The sequence below is a fragment of the Actinia tenebrosa genome, unplaced genomic scaffold (genome assembly GCF_029948245.1).
Source record: "Actinia tenebrosa isolate PJP-AT-01 unplaced genomic scaffold, QUT_ActTen_1.0 PGA_scaffold4__44_contigs__length_22323623, whole genome shotgun sequence".
Taxonomy (NCBI): domain Eukaryota; kingdom Metazoa; phylum Cnidaria; class Anthozoa; order Actiniaria; family Actiniidae; genus Actinia; species Actinia tenebrosa.
In genome coordinates this window covers 4335878-4353125 of record NW_028292581.1, presented here as the reverse complement: position 1 = coordinate 4353125, position 17248 = coordinate 4335878, and the positions used below count along the sequence as shown (strand labels likewise).

Here is a 17248-nt window from a genome sequence, read left to right as displayed (position 1 = left end):
ACTAGCTTGTTTGACCTTTTTGATGGGAAATTTTTAATGGGAATCTAAACAGACCACAGCTGGACCGGTTGGTATAGTCAGGTCTCTTATGGCAAAATATAGGTCCCATCGTGACAGAAGTGACAAAAGCGCCAAATTTGGCAGAGATGTTCCTTAGGATCCACTAAATAATGTTAGAGGGGGAGCCCAACGCAATTCTCACAATTAAGGGGGATTAAGGGGTTTTTTAAATTGATCTTAATTACGAATTGGGCTACCTGTGGTGGTTTGCAGTTTTCAAGTAAAACAGCTCACAAGAAATGCAGTAGTGACATTAATTGACTGAAACTATTATGCTTACTCATTTCTTCGCATATACATTACATAAGGCTTTTGGATATTTCTTCGCATATACATTACATAAGGCTTTTGAATATATACTAGTTCCCAGTCCCTTCTTGCCAAAGCTTATTGCAATTCACGTTCCCTTTCTCAAATTCGCATTTTGAACCTAAATTACTGCTGTTAGATCGATATATGTTCGCGAAACAAATGTACTTTTAAATAGCGCTAATAGAAACGCCAAGAGATAACTATATTATTTGAATTAAGTTAGGGCTACATAACGGAAACAATGTTCGATCGCTGAAACTCTTCAGATTGTCCCTTAAGCTTGATGCAATTACTTTGTTAGCATTGGCATCTACAAAGGGAGGTACATCCCAAGGAAGCCTTGGCACACTTGCATCTTGTACAGGCACGTTTGCAAGAGCACTTAATCAGTTCACTGCAAGCCTTGGATACTTCGGGAATAGTGATCCATTTCGGAACCCATTTGCAATCAACTTCAAACCACGAGAACTGCCCTCGTGATGGTACAGGTGGCTGTGGCTGATTGCTAACTGTCCAGATACCGGCCTGGTAAACGGTGCGCCGGACATGCTGCAAAAGGACATGGCCTGCAAATAACAACAGTGTCGATGTTATTAAGGATTATTTAAAAAAGGGATTGATCCTAGTTTCATGGAAAGAGGGTGCAGCAGGTTAGTTCAAACTTGTCATTGTGAGTATGTGTCCTGTTAGCGTCCTGGCCCCCTGACTCTTCCTCTCATAAGTGAATTGGAGACAAATTGTGATAAAGAAAAAAGTAATATTTACCTGTGTAGGCGGGAGCTTGTCCATTGCTCTGCTGTTCTTGCAGAATAGCTCCATCCGGGTTAGGTTGATGTCGGATAAGGGACTGAGCTTATCGTACAGGATTACCGTGTATCTCTCGATCTGTTTGAAGAGGGGCGAGTCTGTCGTAAGCTGCATAAATGGCGTTTTGGCAAGCATTTCGAATGTGGGCGTGACTTCTGGAAATATCTCCCATGCCTGCCAGGCTGACTTCTTCCCTTTCCCAAAGAAGCAGGAGGTGGTATCGCATCCAGTTAATGCGTGGAATACAGGCAGGGCACAGATCGTGGTTTACCAAGTACAGCACAAATAGAGTTGACGCTGACGAAGCGAAAGTTTTGACCCATACCAAAGGCAAGCCACAGATCAAGTTCCGGCTGGATTTCTCTCAGGTCATGAAATTTTCCCACCAAGATGAGTAGGACATCGGTATCCACGGTTCGGACGAGGACAGTTTTCACCTCTTCAACTTGGATGGCGTGAAGGATATGGACCACAACCCTCGTATCTGCCTCCTCGTGAGTACAATCTGTCATAGCGGTTACAGAGCCAATGGAAATCACAGAAGTACCTGGAGAAAAATCATTTCGGTAGTTAACATTTTTTGTGTGATTCCAACATAGGTTATACACATTAGCATGATTGTTACCACTTTTCAATATGTCTTAGTAAGAAAACTGAGGGGGGTCGCTTAGCCGAAAGATTTGTTAGTTAATTTCCTTTGTTGTATTACACATACAGCATATTTTGTTTGAGTATCATAGCTGACATATGTGTTGCATGTTACCTGATGTAACGTGGATTGTCTTCGTTTCTGGCCAGTTATGTCCAGCAACCTTCAACGATAGGAACTGAAACAACTCTTGTTTGTTTAAAGGGGTCACGCAGGAATGACAACCAGTTGGATGGTAGTTCAGTACCAAACCACTCAGGATCATAGAAATGAGTGACTTTAGACTTACTGGGGTGGACATTTCTTGACAATCTGTAGTAAAACTTCCAGAAAAGTTGAATCCTTTATGCTCAAGTATGTCTCTTCTTACAATTGCGGAAGCCTTGGCCAGTATTGTGGCGTCCTCGGAGAAGTCCCTTTTAGTCTTGATTGCATCTTTAACCATGCCCTTTAATGCTTTCGTGAAAACTATGACAACTTTTTTTCCATCATTTTGCTCTTGTGCATCATGAAACTGATCTAACAATGAATTCTTCAGTCGAGTCTTATTTACAGTCTTATAAACGCCCAAAGCTTCAAGACGACTTATATAAAGTGCATGCAATTCAGATAGCATAAAAAGAAGCTTGTTTTCCTTAATATAAATCTCAATATACTCAACCAACTCAATGGATGCTTTCTGAAGAAAACATTCTGAAGAAAAGAGGCATAGACTGATGCAGGTTCATAACAGGAACCAGATGCTCTAAGAGGACATCTTAAATCTTCTGTTGTAGTTGTTTGGCATATGATGCATCGATTCCAAGATATTTCCATTTCTGATTCTGAAATAATTATATTTTCGATTAATTTTAGCTAATTAATTCGAAAAACAACTTAAACTTCAAAGAAAGCCTGTTAAACCAAACTTTTATATATATTGCAATATAAAAATAGCAAGATTACGGCCTTTTAAGAGCAAAATTACTTACAGGTTTTGTAGGTAAGTCTGGGGGCCGCCATCTTGGATTTAGCCAACGGCCGAGTGGGACTGGCCACTAGTGTTTGAAAGAGATGCCGAAAAGTAGCTTTTTTGTTAAGATTTGGGGTTGTAATCGATAGCCATGACAGATAATGCATTCCAATGGGTAGATAGCTGTTTTAAAATTTATTCAAAACGATTTTACATATTTAATGAATATATTTTAAAAAAGAAGCACAGGGAGCCCAATTCGTGAAATTTGAAAAAGCAAATCCTCCGTAATTTCCCTTAAAGGACAATTTACGTTGGGCTCCCCCTCTAACATTGATAGTACTACCATAAGCTACAACTATGCAAAGTTTGGTGCTTTTGTAAGCTCTGTAACGATCAAGACCATAAGAGACCTGACTAGTAAAGGTAAATGAGTCAGTAAACCAGTTTGAGACCTATAAATAAGAGATCTGGTTAACCAAGCAATTCAACCCAGTACAGACTCTCGCCAAACCAACTTTATCACTCCTGCAATAAAAGATCTACGTTCACTCCGCCTATAAGCTTGGACCGTGAATATTTAATGCTTATTAACTATTCATTAATATTTCTATAATATCATATTGACTAATAATATTTATAAAAGGACAATTCAGAAAATAGTCTGAAGCTAGTTGCACGTTCTTGTTGATTCAGGGAATACCATTAATTCAGTTTCGCAAAACAACTGACTAATAAACAATCCACACAAACTAGTTCAGGGTTAAACAATGTGTAAAACAGAGTTTCGTTAGAACGAATAAGGGATTTCTATTGTTTGCTGTAATTTAATTTTAAATCTAAGAAGTTCTTCATTTGATCAAATAAAATGATTGCAGGAAAATGAATGGATTGAAATTCGATTAGCGTCCGAAAACGCGTACACAGGGTCCAGCGTCATGATATGTCTTCAGTCTATCCTCCTCTATCCCATGGATTTTCTCAGCGCCACATTTTTTGCTTCATAAGCCTTTAAAGCTCGCAAGCACGCAAATGCTCGAGTTATTCGTGTACGCTGGAAGATAGATCTTCCAATGTGGATGGCTGCCAGGCGTTGAGTTCTTCACATACGACAACAAATGAAATACCCACGAGGTAGTCTTTTTAGACACTGCGTTAACTTCACCAGTTCATGAGGTGCTCAGATGTCAACAGCAGTAGTGTCGTAAGTCTAAAATCAACTGCTTAAGCGTTAACAAAGCCAGGGGTTCCAGGGTTGCAGGCGCGCGGTTTCAGGGGTTCCAGGAATTTGTAATTCAGAATTAGCTTAACTTTCATTGTACAGCAGCATGTTTTGAATGTGATGTTTTCCCATTTCACGCCACATGTCATTCTCTTCGAAATAAGATTCTTTGTTTGAGTTATCCACATTCACATGTATTCTCATGTGCAACCGTTACATAATGAAATAATACTTTATAGAGATTGACTCATGATCTGAAATATTCAAAACGTTACGTTCAAACTAAAGAAGTCTATTCAGTTGATTTTTTAAATCACTTCATCTTTGAAGAAGAGATTATAAAGAACTAGTTAGTCATGGAACTAGCGCTTGATAAAATTCATTTTGCGTTTCTTAAATTCTCAATACTACAGGGCCTGCACAAGGGGTGTCCATGGTCATTATATAAAACTAACTTCAGTTTGTTTCTAGATTTCTATTGGATTTACTAAATTTAAACATTTCAATTTTCTTTCTCATTACAAAAACCTACATAAACTCCTCAACTCGACAAGATCTTTAAGTTCATGTATAATAAATGAAACCGGTCTCCACTAGTTGAGTCGTTTTAAGTGCGTAAAAAATGTTTTTAAAAGGAATTTAACCTTATCAATTCTATCATGACAGGTTTATTTTTATGTTCATTGTTTAAAAACAAGCTGATTCAGTCGCAAAATTCCTTATACATATTTTGTCTTGATTATGAGGTTAGTTTGAACAAAACCACATCAATATTAATAAAACTCATTTGCTTCGGTATTATGTTTTAGAAAACAATAAAGCATTGAGTTGTCTCTGTCAATTACTCAGTTCCAGTTGATCAAGAAATTTCATTTGCAAAGTTTTCACGGCACAGCTATCGGTTCCCCCGCACTTAACACCATTTCTTTAAAACGTTTGGATACGCCTACAAATTAGGTTTTCAACCTCAAACAGTCACCTGTTACCCGGTCGTATTCATATCGAGACTGAACACCTTTCAAAGCAAGCCAATTAAAACACACTTTCTAGAGAATTGATACTCACTTTGAAATTGTCTATACAAGCAACAGAAATGTGACTTCAGGGACTTGCAGCAATATCCATAAATCTATCAAAAATAATTTTACAAGGAAAGTTTATTAGCGCTTGAAGTGTTTACTTTTTGCTATGATAGTGAAATTAGAAACTGTTCTCGTACAGTGTAAAAACATTGAAAATTGAATTTATTCGCAATTATATACGAAGATGACTGACGTCTTGAATCCGGTATCGCACAAGTCATCGATATTACTGGACTAATTGGCAAGCTCTAACATTGGTCATTTGTTATTTATGTGTTCAACTGTGTTCCCTTCATCAAGAAAAAAATTTAAATAATTGATTGATTTAACCATTTGTTCTGTAAATAAGTGTCTAGGAGTTAGAAAACTTAAACGACTTGGACGACTTGGACCAACATGTCAGATTCAGCTCAACGAACCTTTTCAATCTTGTACTTTCTGTACCACTTCATTGGCACTACTTTCGCCCAGTATAATATGGCAGGAGTAAATCTCATTGATCAAGACGGCTTACGAGTATTAAACTTTGGTCCAGTCATCAATGACAAAGCAATAGAAAACAGTATTTTCGTTGCGTATGAGGGCAAGACTCGCAAGCAGTGTCTCTGGGCATGTAGTTCCTCGCCTGGTTGTGTTGCATACAACTATGGCAGTAACGAAGGTATCTGTCAGTTGTCCAATGATACCTCGCCATGCGCGTTGGTCAAAAAGCCAGGTTTCATCCATCAAGGAGTTTCCGTAAGTTTTGATCAATTTTAGAAGAACAAAAGTAACACTATTGTCTATCGTGTTTTCTGCGGCTTCCCTTTCTTCCCATCGCAAATCAATTTTCATTTAGTTCATCTAATTTTTTTCTTACTTTGTTTCTAGAATTTTAGAGAATGTTACAAAGGTACGTAATTTCCAAATGTATCAAAATCTGAAAAAATACTGAAAAAATACTGAAAAAATACTGAAAAAGAATAAACCAATCATTATATTATATTTTTTTTCTTCTTTTCTAGTATCCGGTATCGATATTTCGGTGACCTCTGATAAAGTGGGAAAGTTCGTGGTAAACGGAAAGGTCTTTGATCTTAAGGTAATGACTAACAAAGTCTTTGTTTGCAGTCATTATAGCGTAAAATCCAGTTATAAAAATCCGGTCATTCACTTCTCTAACTGATAAGCTTTTTCTGCATTCATATAGGACCACGGATATAATTTCCTCACAGTTCATAAGAACGGGACCATCAACGGAGAAGTTAAGGTTTTCGATATTCATTCTATCGATGATGTCGATGTGGAAGCCATTAATGCATACATAGACGGTTTACCAGATGATTTGATCGTTCTCATGGCTGTGGTCCTTCCTAACCATCTTCATGGAGTGGGCCACATCCATCTCCTTGGCTCCAGCTACAATGATGCTGATGTTGAAGGCAAACAATGGTGGGCGTTGATCGGATACAAGGGAACTCGTCAACCTTGGATCACAGAAGGACTCGGAAGTACCGTACCTGTTACACGAAGTGTTACCACATACACACTATATCAATCGAATGATAAGGGACAGAGAATGATCGAGTGCTATCCCAAGTGCCTTTGCCTAGTTATTATTGTTTACTTAGGTTTTAACGGGTTTTTATGCTTCTTTTTTTTTGTAATTATATCTTCTACTACTACTACTACTACTAATACTAAGTGATTGCTTTATAATGTATAGAAGACATCTTCGACTAAATATTTGGCAAATTAAGGTAGCACGTTTTAGGATCTGTACTAGCTCCAAAGTACTCCAGGTTTTTGGAAATATATCTCTCAATTTCTTAGAAACACTCAGTAGAAAATAGATCATGTTAGAAAGTATGACATACACTCTACTTGAGTAAAATTGATTTTTCCAATTTCAAAAATATATGTCAGTTGCTTAAATAAAATTTCACCTAAATCAATCATTGAAATTGGGCGCCTATTTTGGACAATATATTGTTTTGATGTCGTTGCTCCAACATCTAAGAGCTTTCAAAACACTTGCTTGAAATTTTTAATATGGGAAATTTTTAATGGAATCCAAACAGACTACCGACCAGTTGATAAAAGTGAATGAGTCAGTAAACTAGTTTGAAAGATCTTATCAACCAATCAATTCAACCAAGTCCAGACTCTCGCCAAACCAACTCTATCACTCCTGTTACTAGTACTATAAAGATCTACGTTCACAAAAGCATACAGTGCACTCCGCGTATAAGCTTGGACCATGAATATCTAATGTTTATTAACTATTCATTACTATTTCTATAATATTATATTGACTAATATTAATATTTGTAAAAGGACAATTCAGAATATAATCTGAAGCTAGTTGCACGTTCTTGTTGATTCAGGGAATACCATTAATTCAGTTTCGCAAAACAACTGACTAATAAACAATCCACACAAACTAGTTCAGGGTTAAACAATGTGTAAAACAGAGTTTCGTTAGAACGAATAAGGGATTTCTATTGTTTGCTGTAATTTAATTTTAAATCTAAGAAGTTCTTCATTTGATCAAATAAAATGATTGCAGGAAAATGAATGGATTGAAATTCGATTAGCGTCCGAAAACGCGTACACACTGGTCCAGATCATGATATGTCTTCAGTCTATATATAACCAGCAAAATTCTGGTAATTTCAAAGGATCCAACAGCATATACATTGACGAGGATACAGAGACTTCTCTCCTTGAAGATGAAGACTCTGACAAGGTATATAACGATACGTCATGTGAACTGAAAGATCTAGAAAGCTTTATTGATTCTGTAGCTAATATGAAATCCATGCATGTTTGTGCCCATAGACAAGAAATGGACAAACTTTGGAAAGAAATTGAGGTAATTAATTCAAAGCTAGAATCTGTGGAGTTGATTAATGCAAAATTTGAATTTCCCGCAAAAAATGATTCAAACAAACGCACTAACGATGAAGCTGTATCACGTGAAATCGAGTTACTGAGGCAAAAACTTCGTGAGGCTGAATTAGAAAAAGAAAGGCTTAAAGAAACAAACAACGCCCTATACTAATTACTGCCCTCAGTTTATTGAAAATGAATTCCTCGGACGTGCAATCTTTACCTCAGACCGCGATCCCCAGGGATAATGATACTTCGAATCGACCTCCAGTAATACCAGATACTAACAACATGCAATTGTTTCATAATCCACCTACTGCTTTGCATGATTCATCTCCAAATAAGAACTCGCTTAGCTCTCAATTAGAAGACTACCGACTTCGACACAACTTGAATCATCAGAAAACGAACATACCGCAGTCAAAAATGGTTCAACCGGTTTCCCAACCAGAATTATCTAATTCTCAATTAGAAAACTATCGCCTGCATCATAAACTCAAACACCAGCAGACGAAAATACCGCAAGCTAAAGAGTCTACTGGACAGGCAGTTGAACAACCGACCGAACCGACCGTTGAACTACAGAAATGTTCTACAACTAAGAAAAGGCGATCAAATCCCAAGCGGAATAAGAAAAACAACAAGAAGTCATCCAATACTTCTACGCCTTCAGTACAAGTCTCAAGATCTCAAAAACAGACGAGAAACAACAAAAATGATCCATCAGAAAGAGATGACAAACGGCTAATTTATATTGCTGGAGACTCTATGATACAACATGTCCAGGGATGGAACCTTTCCTCTGAAAATCGGCATGTGTCCGTTAAATCTTTTTCTGGCGCTCGAGTAGAAGACATGGAAGACTACCTAAAGCCCCTAATTCGCAAGGGGCCAAACGAACTAATTCTTCACGTGGGAACCAACAACATATCTGTGATGATAATCCCCGAGAAGTGGCATTAAAACGTATTGTAAACGTAGTTTTTCAAATCGAACAAAACTCGCCGAACACAAATTTTTCCATCGTGTCCATATTATTAAGGTCAGATAGACCACAACTAAATGATAAGATCAAAGAAACAAATAAGATGTTAAGATATATGAACAGCTTTATGAATACCTCTCAGAGAACAACATTCTTTCCGAACGTCAGTTTGGCTTTCGGAAACTACACTCTACTGCTTCCGCCCTACTGGAAAGTACAAATAGCTGGCATATTAATATGGACCGTAAAATGTTTAATTTGGTTGTATTTCTTGACCTGAAAAAGGCATTCGATACGGTCAACCATGAAATTCTATTGCGTAAAATGGAAATATATGGTATAACCGGGAATGCCTTAAATCTTTTAAAATCATATCTATCGGGTCGTAAACAGGTATGCCAGGTAAATGGAGTGTTGTCTTCAGAGAGCCGGATTGGATGCGGAATTCCTCAGGGTTCCATTCTTGGCCCGCTTTTCTTCCTCTTGTACATAAATGATTTACCAGAGTGTCTAAGGCAAACAATACCACGTATGTTTGCTGATGATACTAATCTGACAGCAACTGGTAGATCAATAGAGGTAGTTGAGAGTGCCATGAATTGTGACCTTGAGTGCGTTAAGAACTGGCTGTTAGCTAACAAATTGAGCCTTAATGTAGCGAAAACCGAATTTCTACTAATTGGGTCTCACTATAACTTGCGTACTATCACTGATCAGCCTAATGTAGAGATCGGTCAAGATTCCATAAAACAAGTTACCCAAAGTAAGGTTCTTGTTTTGGAGATTGACCAGTTTTTGTCTTGGGATGAGCATGTTGATAGCATAGCTAAAAAAGTTACGTCGGGTATAGGAGCCATTAGAAAAATAAGAGACTTCGTGGACAGGGAAACTCTGATTGGCATACATAATGCTATAGTACAGCCGCACTTTAACTACTGTAGTGAGGTATGGGACACCCTTGGTGAAGGTCACGCTAAACGTCTTCAGAAATTACAAAACAGATCTGCAAAAGTAATCACTTATACGAGTAATGAAACTCCCCACCAGGAAGCTTTGAAAGCTCTGGGCTGGGAACCTCTCAAAAACCAAAGAGAGAAAACAAAGGCCAAGCACATGTACAAAATACTTAACGGAATGGCCCCTGACTGTCTTGTAGATCTCTTTAGATTAAAACAAGGCGTTACAAATTACGACTTAAGGGGCTCTAGTACCTCATTGCAGTTACCTCTCCCTAAAACAGAGTTTGGTAAAAGAAGTTTTTCTTATGATGGGGCAAAAGTCTGGAACTCCATACCAGAAAATTTAAGAAATTGCAAATCACTGGCCAAATTCAAATCTGAAATTGCCACTCACACTCTATCTGTCTCTTAGTATCTATAAATTTTTACTTAATCTACTATGTATTATTGTAGCTTTATTAACAGTTATATTTATTTTATTTTTATTACTAATTTTTATAATTATTGATTAGAATATAAGATAGTATTACCTTTTCATTGTAATATTTATCCACACGCCCCTTGTGGAAATCAGCTTTAGTTGACGGGGCAAGCGTGTTTAAATAAAGTTTTACCTACCTACCTACCTACCATAAAGACACCATGTAATATAGGCAAATTTTATTCCAGTATTCATGTTTAAATCATCTTATACAAAGGCTGGGGTCTAACTCGAAAACCTCACGGTTAATTTAGATCCCAGAATCCTAATGTTATTTTCAAACTTATTTTACATGTACTTGGTCATTAGTTCGTAAGTGTCCTTGTCATCGTACTCGATAATAGAGAGTTTAAGATAAGACCGCTACGGTAGACTACTACAGTTGAACGCGTCTGGTGAATACTGGATCGAGCATACCGTATACGGTTCAGTGGTCGCAAAAAATGATATATTTTGATTCGCAACCGAGTGCTATCCGAGTGTTGGCTAGCAGAAATGTCGTTTGAAGATATAAGAAATGCAATCGTCATTGCCTTTGCTGATGGTATTTTGAGAGAGGATGAGTTCTTGATTTTATATGAAGAATATAAACCCTCTAATCCTTCTTATCCATTCTGGAAATACGACTCCTTTTGCTTGGATGACTTGAGTTCTAGCGAGTGCGAATCTAACTTCAGAGTCGCAAAAGAGGATATACCAGTGTTAGGGAACCATCTGCAGCTACCTGTACGCTTCGTTTGTTCTCAAGGGACTGTCTGCAGTGGATTAGAGGGCTTGTGCATGCTGCTAAAGAGATTGGCCTACCCTGGTCGGTATTACGATATGATTCCTACGTTCGCTCGTCCAATACCCGAGATAAGCATGATAACAAACACTGTGCTTGACTGGATTTATGAAACTCATGGCTTCCGTTTATCCTCCTGGAATCAACCTTTTCTCTCCAGAGCATCTCTTCAACGATATTCAGAAGCCATATTAAGAAAAGGCGCTCCTCTAACGAATTGTTTTGGCTTCATTGATGGGACTGTCCGTCCAATATGCAGACCCGGCTTACACCAAAACGTAGTATACAACGGACACAAACGAGTTCACGCGCTAAAGTTTCAAGCATTAGCACTTCCAAATGGTTTGATAGCCAATCTTTACGGTCCAGTGGAAGGGTGCCGACATGATGCAGGGACGTTAAGAGACTCGGGACTCTTGGGAACCCTTGAAAGAATAGCTTTTAACCCAGCAGGGAACGTTCTCTGTGCATACGGTGACCAAGCCTACCCGCTCCGCCCCAACTTGATGTGTCCCTATCGCGTTGGAGATGTTCCTGTTCTAACACCTGATATGAGGTCTTTCAATGAAGCTATGAGCTCAGTCCGAGTCTCCGTGGAGTGGTTGTTTCGCGATGTCTCGAACTACTTCAAGTTCATTGACTATAAGAAAAACTTAAAGATAGGATTAAGTGCAGTAGGAAAGCAGTACGTAGTAAGTGCATTGTTCAGAAACATGCTCACTTGTTTGTATGGTAATACAACCTCTGAGTCATTTCAAGTTGAGCCTCCAACATTAGCTGACTATTTAGCATAAAGCGCATAATATCCTGTTGGAAATATTGCAACGCTCTTCTGTTTGTTTGTTGTTGTTTTTAATAGAATAAAGTAGGTCATTACACCCCTGAAATAGATCTTATTTAATTTGATACATTTTAGTATACCCCAATTGAAATTCCATCGGTTACATCTATTTTCTTGGGTTTATTAAGCCTTCTGGTAATACATCTTCATAATTACATTAATAATCGTTATATTATAATAATAGTTACTATAACCTGGTCCAATTGACTATTAAGCCTGGTTCACACGAGCAACGCAAGTGCGAACGCAAACGCAAGAAAATGGAAAGGTTTCCATTCTTTCATTTTTAACGTGTGAACCGTACCGGTGAAAACGCAAACGCAATACTACAACGCAAGCCAGTCCTTTCGTTTGTTTGTGTATTTGCGTTGCTCGGGTAAACCAGGTTTTACACTTTGATCAGTAATAAATATTTACAAATGCTTAAAATTATTCAATATATATTCACAATAATATTATTTCTATAAGTTGAATAATGCAGTTTTGAATAAATAGCTTACATACGTAACACACGCATCTTGGTTTCTCATACTTTAGTTTTGTTTTGTGACTGATATACTGTACGATATCGATAAAAGCATTTCTAATAGAACAAAAACACTAGCTAGTGGAAAGTATTATTAAAGTGCGTTTCACATTACATTAAGTAATGTAATTTAACATACAAATCCAAACAAGAACCGAGTGGTTTAAAAGGCAAAAACTTATTTTGCTAGTCTTTTGACAATGTCAGCCATAAGTCGCATCTGTTGCTGTTTCAATTTGTAATGTTCCTTTTGCTGTTCTGCTTGAAGACGCATTTCTTCTCTGCGTAATTCAAGATCTTGCTTTCGCAGAGCGGTTTCTACTTCTGTTTTTTCAGCCAAGTACTGCAGTGCTTCTGACCCTCCTTTTCTTGTTTTACGTCTTTTGGTCAACGCCTGCTCTACTTGGCCGTTCCCCTCTGAACCCGAATCACCACCTTCACTACCACTCTTTCTTGTTTTAGACCATGTTTCCATTGCATTGTTCCTAATGAATATGGCATTTTGTCTCTTTTTTTCCTGATTTTTTTCATCCCTTGCAACTTGGATCAGCGGAGATTTCATTTTTTCGACTATTTCTTCCAATATCATCTCATTTTCTGTTTGGTCATCAGGAGCAATGCCACTTGCAGACTCTTCATTCCTGCTTTTTTTCTTGAAGTCTGCCAACAATTTGTTGAAACGTTCCCTCACACTGCGTTGATCTCTAGGTTGACTTGAGAAATGAGCATAGCAGTTGATCCGTTCTGCTACTTCTGTCCACCTAAGACCTGCTTCTTTAGTCCCAGCTTTGTAGGCAAAAGGCTCGAGGGATACTATTTGTTGTAGAAGAAGTCTATCTCGTTCCTCTGTCCATCTAAATGTTCCACTGTAAATGAAATAAAAAAAGAAATAATTTTTTTTTCATGCCCTAAACATAATTGAATACCAAGTTATAATAAGCGAATGATTAAGTGCAAATATATTGTACCCATGAAATAGAGAAAGGGCTTCCATTACATCTGTGTAATAGTTTGCTGACAAAATCGCAAATTTAATTTAGTGCAATTTTTTTTACTGAACAAAGACTAGCGAGAACTAATTAGTGCAATTTCTTAAAAAGTGTCTCACGCATATAAGGAAAATACTCTAGCAAAGCACCTCTCTCAATATATTGCTCATAATTGATTAGTGCCAAGAAAGACAAAACTTTATTGAGCCGCAAATACAAAATTTCCTGCATAGAATGATAAAATTAGGAACAGAAAGAACGACACAAGAAGGAAATGAAAAAGTTTATCAACATAAGTTTTTTTTCCAGTGAGGTGTCGCAAGTGCATGGTTGGTTTATTCCATGTTAGATGCAAATTAGTTGTTGTTAGTCCAGCAAAATATTTCATGGTTTTAAACTAATTGCATTCAAACAACAATAATGATGACAATAATAATAATAATAGTAATAACTATAATAACAATAACAATAATAATAGTACATTATTTTCCTACTTCGTTTCCTAAGTGTCGTGGGATTGAAAGTACAAATATAAAAATATTTTAGAGCGAACGCTTGTTGCAATTAAAATAAGGTGATGTGACAATCAACCTCAACTAAGAAAAACATTTTAATGGACTTTATTCTCTCTCTGCATTAACTCTTGTGAAAGAATTACAAAGTAGTTTTGATTGTTTTTACTTACTTATTGCGAAGAGAACCGGTGACATCCGACTCCACACGTGGAACATTGCATGGACTTGTGGAACTAAAAAATTGCGATATTACAGCGTGTTAAATTGTAGCAAGCTATACAATACATTCTCATAAATTTAACCTGATATACGTACGCATTTGCCAAAAACTCATGATAAACACTCACCAGTTTTCATTTTCTGCATTCGGCGAAGCCATGGCTGAAATAGGAAGCCAAAATGATACCGGATTCACGGCCAGCCACTGCATGCATGAATTTTCATCCATGCGCATTGAAACTCGTCCCAGATCACGAACCGCGTTCAACCGTAGTAGTCTACCGTAGCTGCCCTATCTTAAACTCCCTAATATCTGAAATTTCCAAGTTATGGTAAAATATGTTAATGAGCTACCTGTGCCCTGCTCGCAAGGTAGGGATTCGTAAAATTGAGAAATACACTCGAAATCGTCTGAGATTGAGCACAGGACATAAGACTAATAAAGGTTAGTAAATTCGTTTTTGAAATTTCTATATAAATACAATCGAATACATTCTATTCAGATCGATCTAGGATACAGCTCTAGAACAGAGGTTGGGCTTCCTGTGGTGGTTTTGGGGTCATGTTGTGACGCGGTTCAGTGACAATATTGTGTAGTTGGTCGATGTCTTTAGTTCATGGCCTCTTTTTACCAATGTGAAAATAACAAAGAATTTTTAATTTAATCTCGAATTTTAAACGTCAGAAGCGATGCGTACATGCTTACCTTAAATTGGAATTGTGCTATTTATTTAATTTGGTAAGTATCAATAACGTTTTGATTGTTTTAGCTAGCTTGCTTGTTGAACACTTCACTGGTCTGGTCTTTGCATTTGCTGAACTAAAACACGCGATTACTAATTAAGAGAGAATTCTTTTCGTATTCAAGCAGTGGGCGCCAAAAACTATTTTCTTGAAGAAAGGCTGTTGTACAAGGTTAAAATCTTGTTATTCAGAAAGTTTAACTTGTTTGGAAGTGGAGATGACCGATGAAAGTGGAATCAAAGTGTTTATATAACCCAAATCAAAAATTTTATTTGAAAATGAAGTTTAGGCCATCATTTGCTTATTTCCCATACATTTTCCATAAAAAAGCCTGACAAAGCTAAATTCTAACATAAATGCAACAAAACATCTTCGTACAATTGAAAATACCGCTTCAAACAGGCATTTTATCATAGTACATCAGTTTCTAACTGTTTAAAAAAGGTTTTGAGTGTTAACCCGGCCAAAACGAAAATTAGGATCAAAACTCATACGAAAGTCTAGTTTTTGGCGCTTTTTGCCATTATTGCTCATTATTGAAAAAAATTTCCTCTTAAGTTGAATGCAGACTTGTGCTCACATAAATATATCGCCTGTTAAAGTTCGTGGGCTATGTTGTTTTAGCTGTGGGATTTTTATTAAATAAGATTATTATAATCAATCATTAAACTTTGCGTGCAATATAATATCACGTGAATCAAATTAGCTTTTAAACTTATATTATGCAAGTAAGCTTACTACTCAAGCAGAGTGCCAAAATGGGCGGCATTAATTTAGGTAATTTGGGACTGTATATTTTCAGTCCTTGATGGCTAAGGCAATAACTAATGCTCTTTAATTTGCCAAATAACTACTAGCTTTTTTTAAATATTTCTATAATAGAGCGCAAACAGTATATCGTCCGTGAAACACTATAATTACTATATTGTTCAAAATAATGCTAGTTAAACAAAAGAAAACAATAGAAGTGGCATGAAAAAGTGTGAGTTAGTATAACCAATATTTCACGAATATATTGTTTGCACTCTAGTAGTGTCTATTTGTAATGCTAGTGCCTTTGCCATCATTGGGGACACTCACGCACAGTACTACTTCATTCAATGTTCTATGCACAAACAGCTCAACTCGCATGTTGATTTTTTTTGGAGAGGAAACCAGAGAACCCTGAGAAAACCCTCATAGCATAGGAGAGAACAGCACACCAAACAAACTCAAATCACATGTGGCGTACACAAGGCTTGAAACAGTAACATGGACGCTTGGACCCTTGCACCACCCCATGCTACTATTAATTAGTGCGTGCTAGGCTTGCTATGCAACATGTAGCAAAACCTTGTCCTTTCTCTGCTCAAGAGAAGATGAACTGATTGATTATAATTATCCATTTTTTAATTTTCAGCATTTCATGTTTACACAACCTTAAAATATGGCACTCACATTGGATCAATTTCTCCAGAACATCGGCAGTCTTGGATGTTACCAAGCTAAACTCCTGACAATGCTAGGTTATATTCTAGTATTTAATGTTGCCTATCCATTCTTAGTTGTAACATTTTTAATAATTGAACCTCCTTGGAAGTGTGCTACAAACAGTACTAAATGTACGTTAACTGGTGAATATAAACCAGGGAATGAATACTATGATTTTCGATGCAGCATTCCACGGAGCGAGTGGTATTTCAGTGGAGAGAGAACGAGTGTCATTACTGAGGTTTGTATATTTTAAATTTCATTGACAGTATTCAAATAAGTAATGCTACTGTTCTTGTAAACATTATTTGTAAAATATAAAAATTATTAATGTCATCACTACTATTGATATTGTCACCCACCATGCATTACAAACAATGTCATGTGAAACCGTCACCACATGGGTGGGGGTGGAGGGGCTACAGTCCCCCCTCCCCTCCCTCCCCACCCACCCCACCCCTTTCTTAAAATAATTCCTAGACAAAATAAAAATGTAATTCTTATAAAAAAGGGAGGAGGGGGAGCTAAAGCTCTCCCAGTCCCCCCTCTCTACCGTCCATCACCATCACCATCACCATCACCAGTTATCTCAATCACTTGAGCAACTATTGGTATCACCATCACCTAGCCAAAGCTAGTTAAGGATTGATTTAACTTGTAGATATATTGTGTTAATGTACCAAATTTACTGTGCATTTTAATGCTGGTATGTAATGTACTATTTGTTTTTACTTCAGCTGAATACTTATTGACACATTATCCAATTTTGTTTCTTGATTC

At 37.2% G+C, this 17248-nt stretch overlaps 4 protein-coding genes and 1 pseudogene across 10 annotated transcripts in view; 3 read left to right on the top strand and 2 right to left on the bottom strand.

Moving 5' to 3' along the window:
• The window catches only part of LOC116303238 (organic cation transporter protein), a 40953-nt gene that overhangs the window by 16456 nt on the left and 7249 nt on the right, over window positions 1-17248 (top strand). The window contains exons 1-3 of one of the 6 annotated variants that reach the window (XM_089036377.1): window positions 14748-14993; window positions 16398-16503; window positions 16655-16709. In XM_089036377.1, the coding sequence (XP_088892503.1) occupies window positions 16425-16503; window positions 16655-16709 (134 nt within the window). In that variant the 5' untranslated portion in view covers window positions 14748-14993; window positions 16398-16424. Of the gene's footprint in view, window positions 1-14738; window positions 14994-16397; window positions 16710-17248 lie in introns of those variants that run through there. The other 5 variants (XM_089036378.1, XM_031712742.2, XM_089036380.1 and 2 more) reach the window with 5 other exon arrangements.
• LOC148906896 (uncharacterized) lies at window positions 759-1502 on the bottom strand (annotated as a pseudogene). The gene is made up of 2 exons (XR_016121082.1): window positions 1138-1502; window positions 759-938 (listed from the first exon to the last, which is right to left on the bottom strand). The product of XR_016121082.1 is annotated as an uncharacterized LOC148906896 (transcript).
• Window positions 5164-7637, top strand: LOC116294586 (uncharacterized). Its single transcript, XM_031702217.2, has 4 exons — window positions 5164-5822; window positions 5955-5976; window positions 6089-6165; window positions 6274-7637. Exons 1-4 carry the CDS (start codon window positions 5481-5483, stop codon window positions 6769-6771), a joined length of 939 nt encoding a protein of 312 aa, XP_031558077.2. The 5' UTR covers window positions 5164-5480; the 3' UTR covers window positions 6772-7637.
• On the top strand, window positions 10768-12051 carry LOC148906895 (uncharacterized). Its single transcript, XM_089036382.1, has one exon. It carries the CDS (start codon window positions 10876-10878, stop codon window positions 11956-11958), a length of 1083 nt encoding a protein of 360 aa, XP_088892508.1. The 5' UTR covers window positions 10768-10875; the 3' UTR covers window positions 11959-12051.
• LOC148906894 (uncharacterized) lies at window positions 12152-14559 on the bottom strand. Its single transcript, XM_089036383.1, has 3 exons — window positions 14383-14559; window positions 14206-14268; window positions 12152-13397 (listed from the first exon to the last, which is right to left on the bottom strand). The coding sequence occupies exons 1-3, from the start codon at window positions 14487-14489 to the stop codon at window positions 12710-12712; spliced, it is 858 nt and encodes a 285-aa protein (XP_088892509.1). The 5' UTR covers window positions 14490-14559; the 3' UTR covers window positions 12152-12709.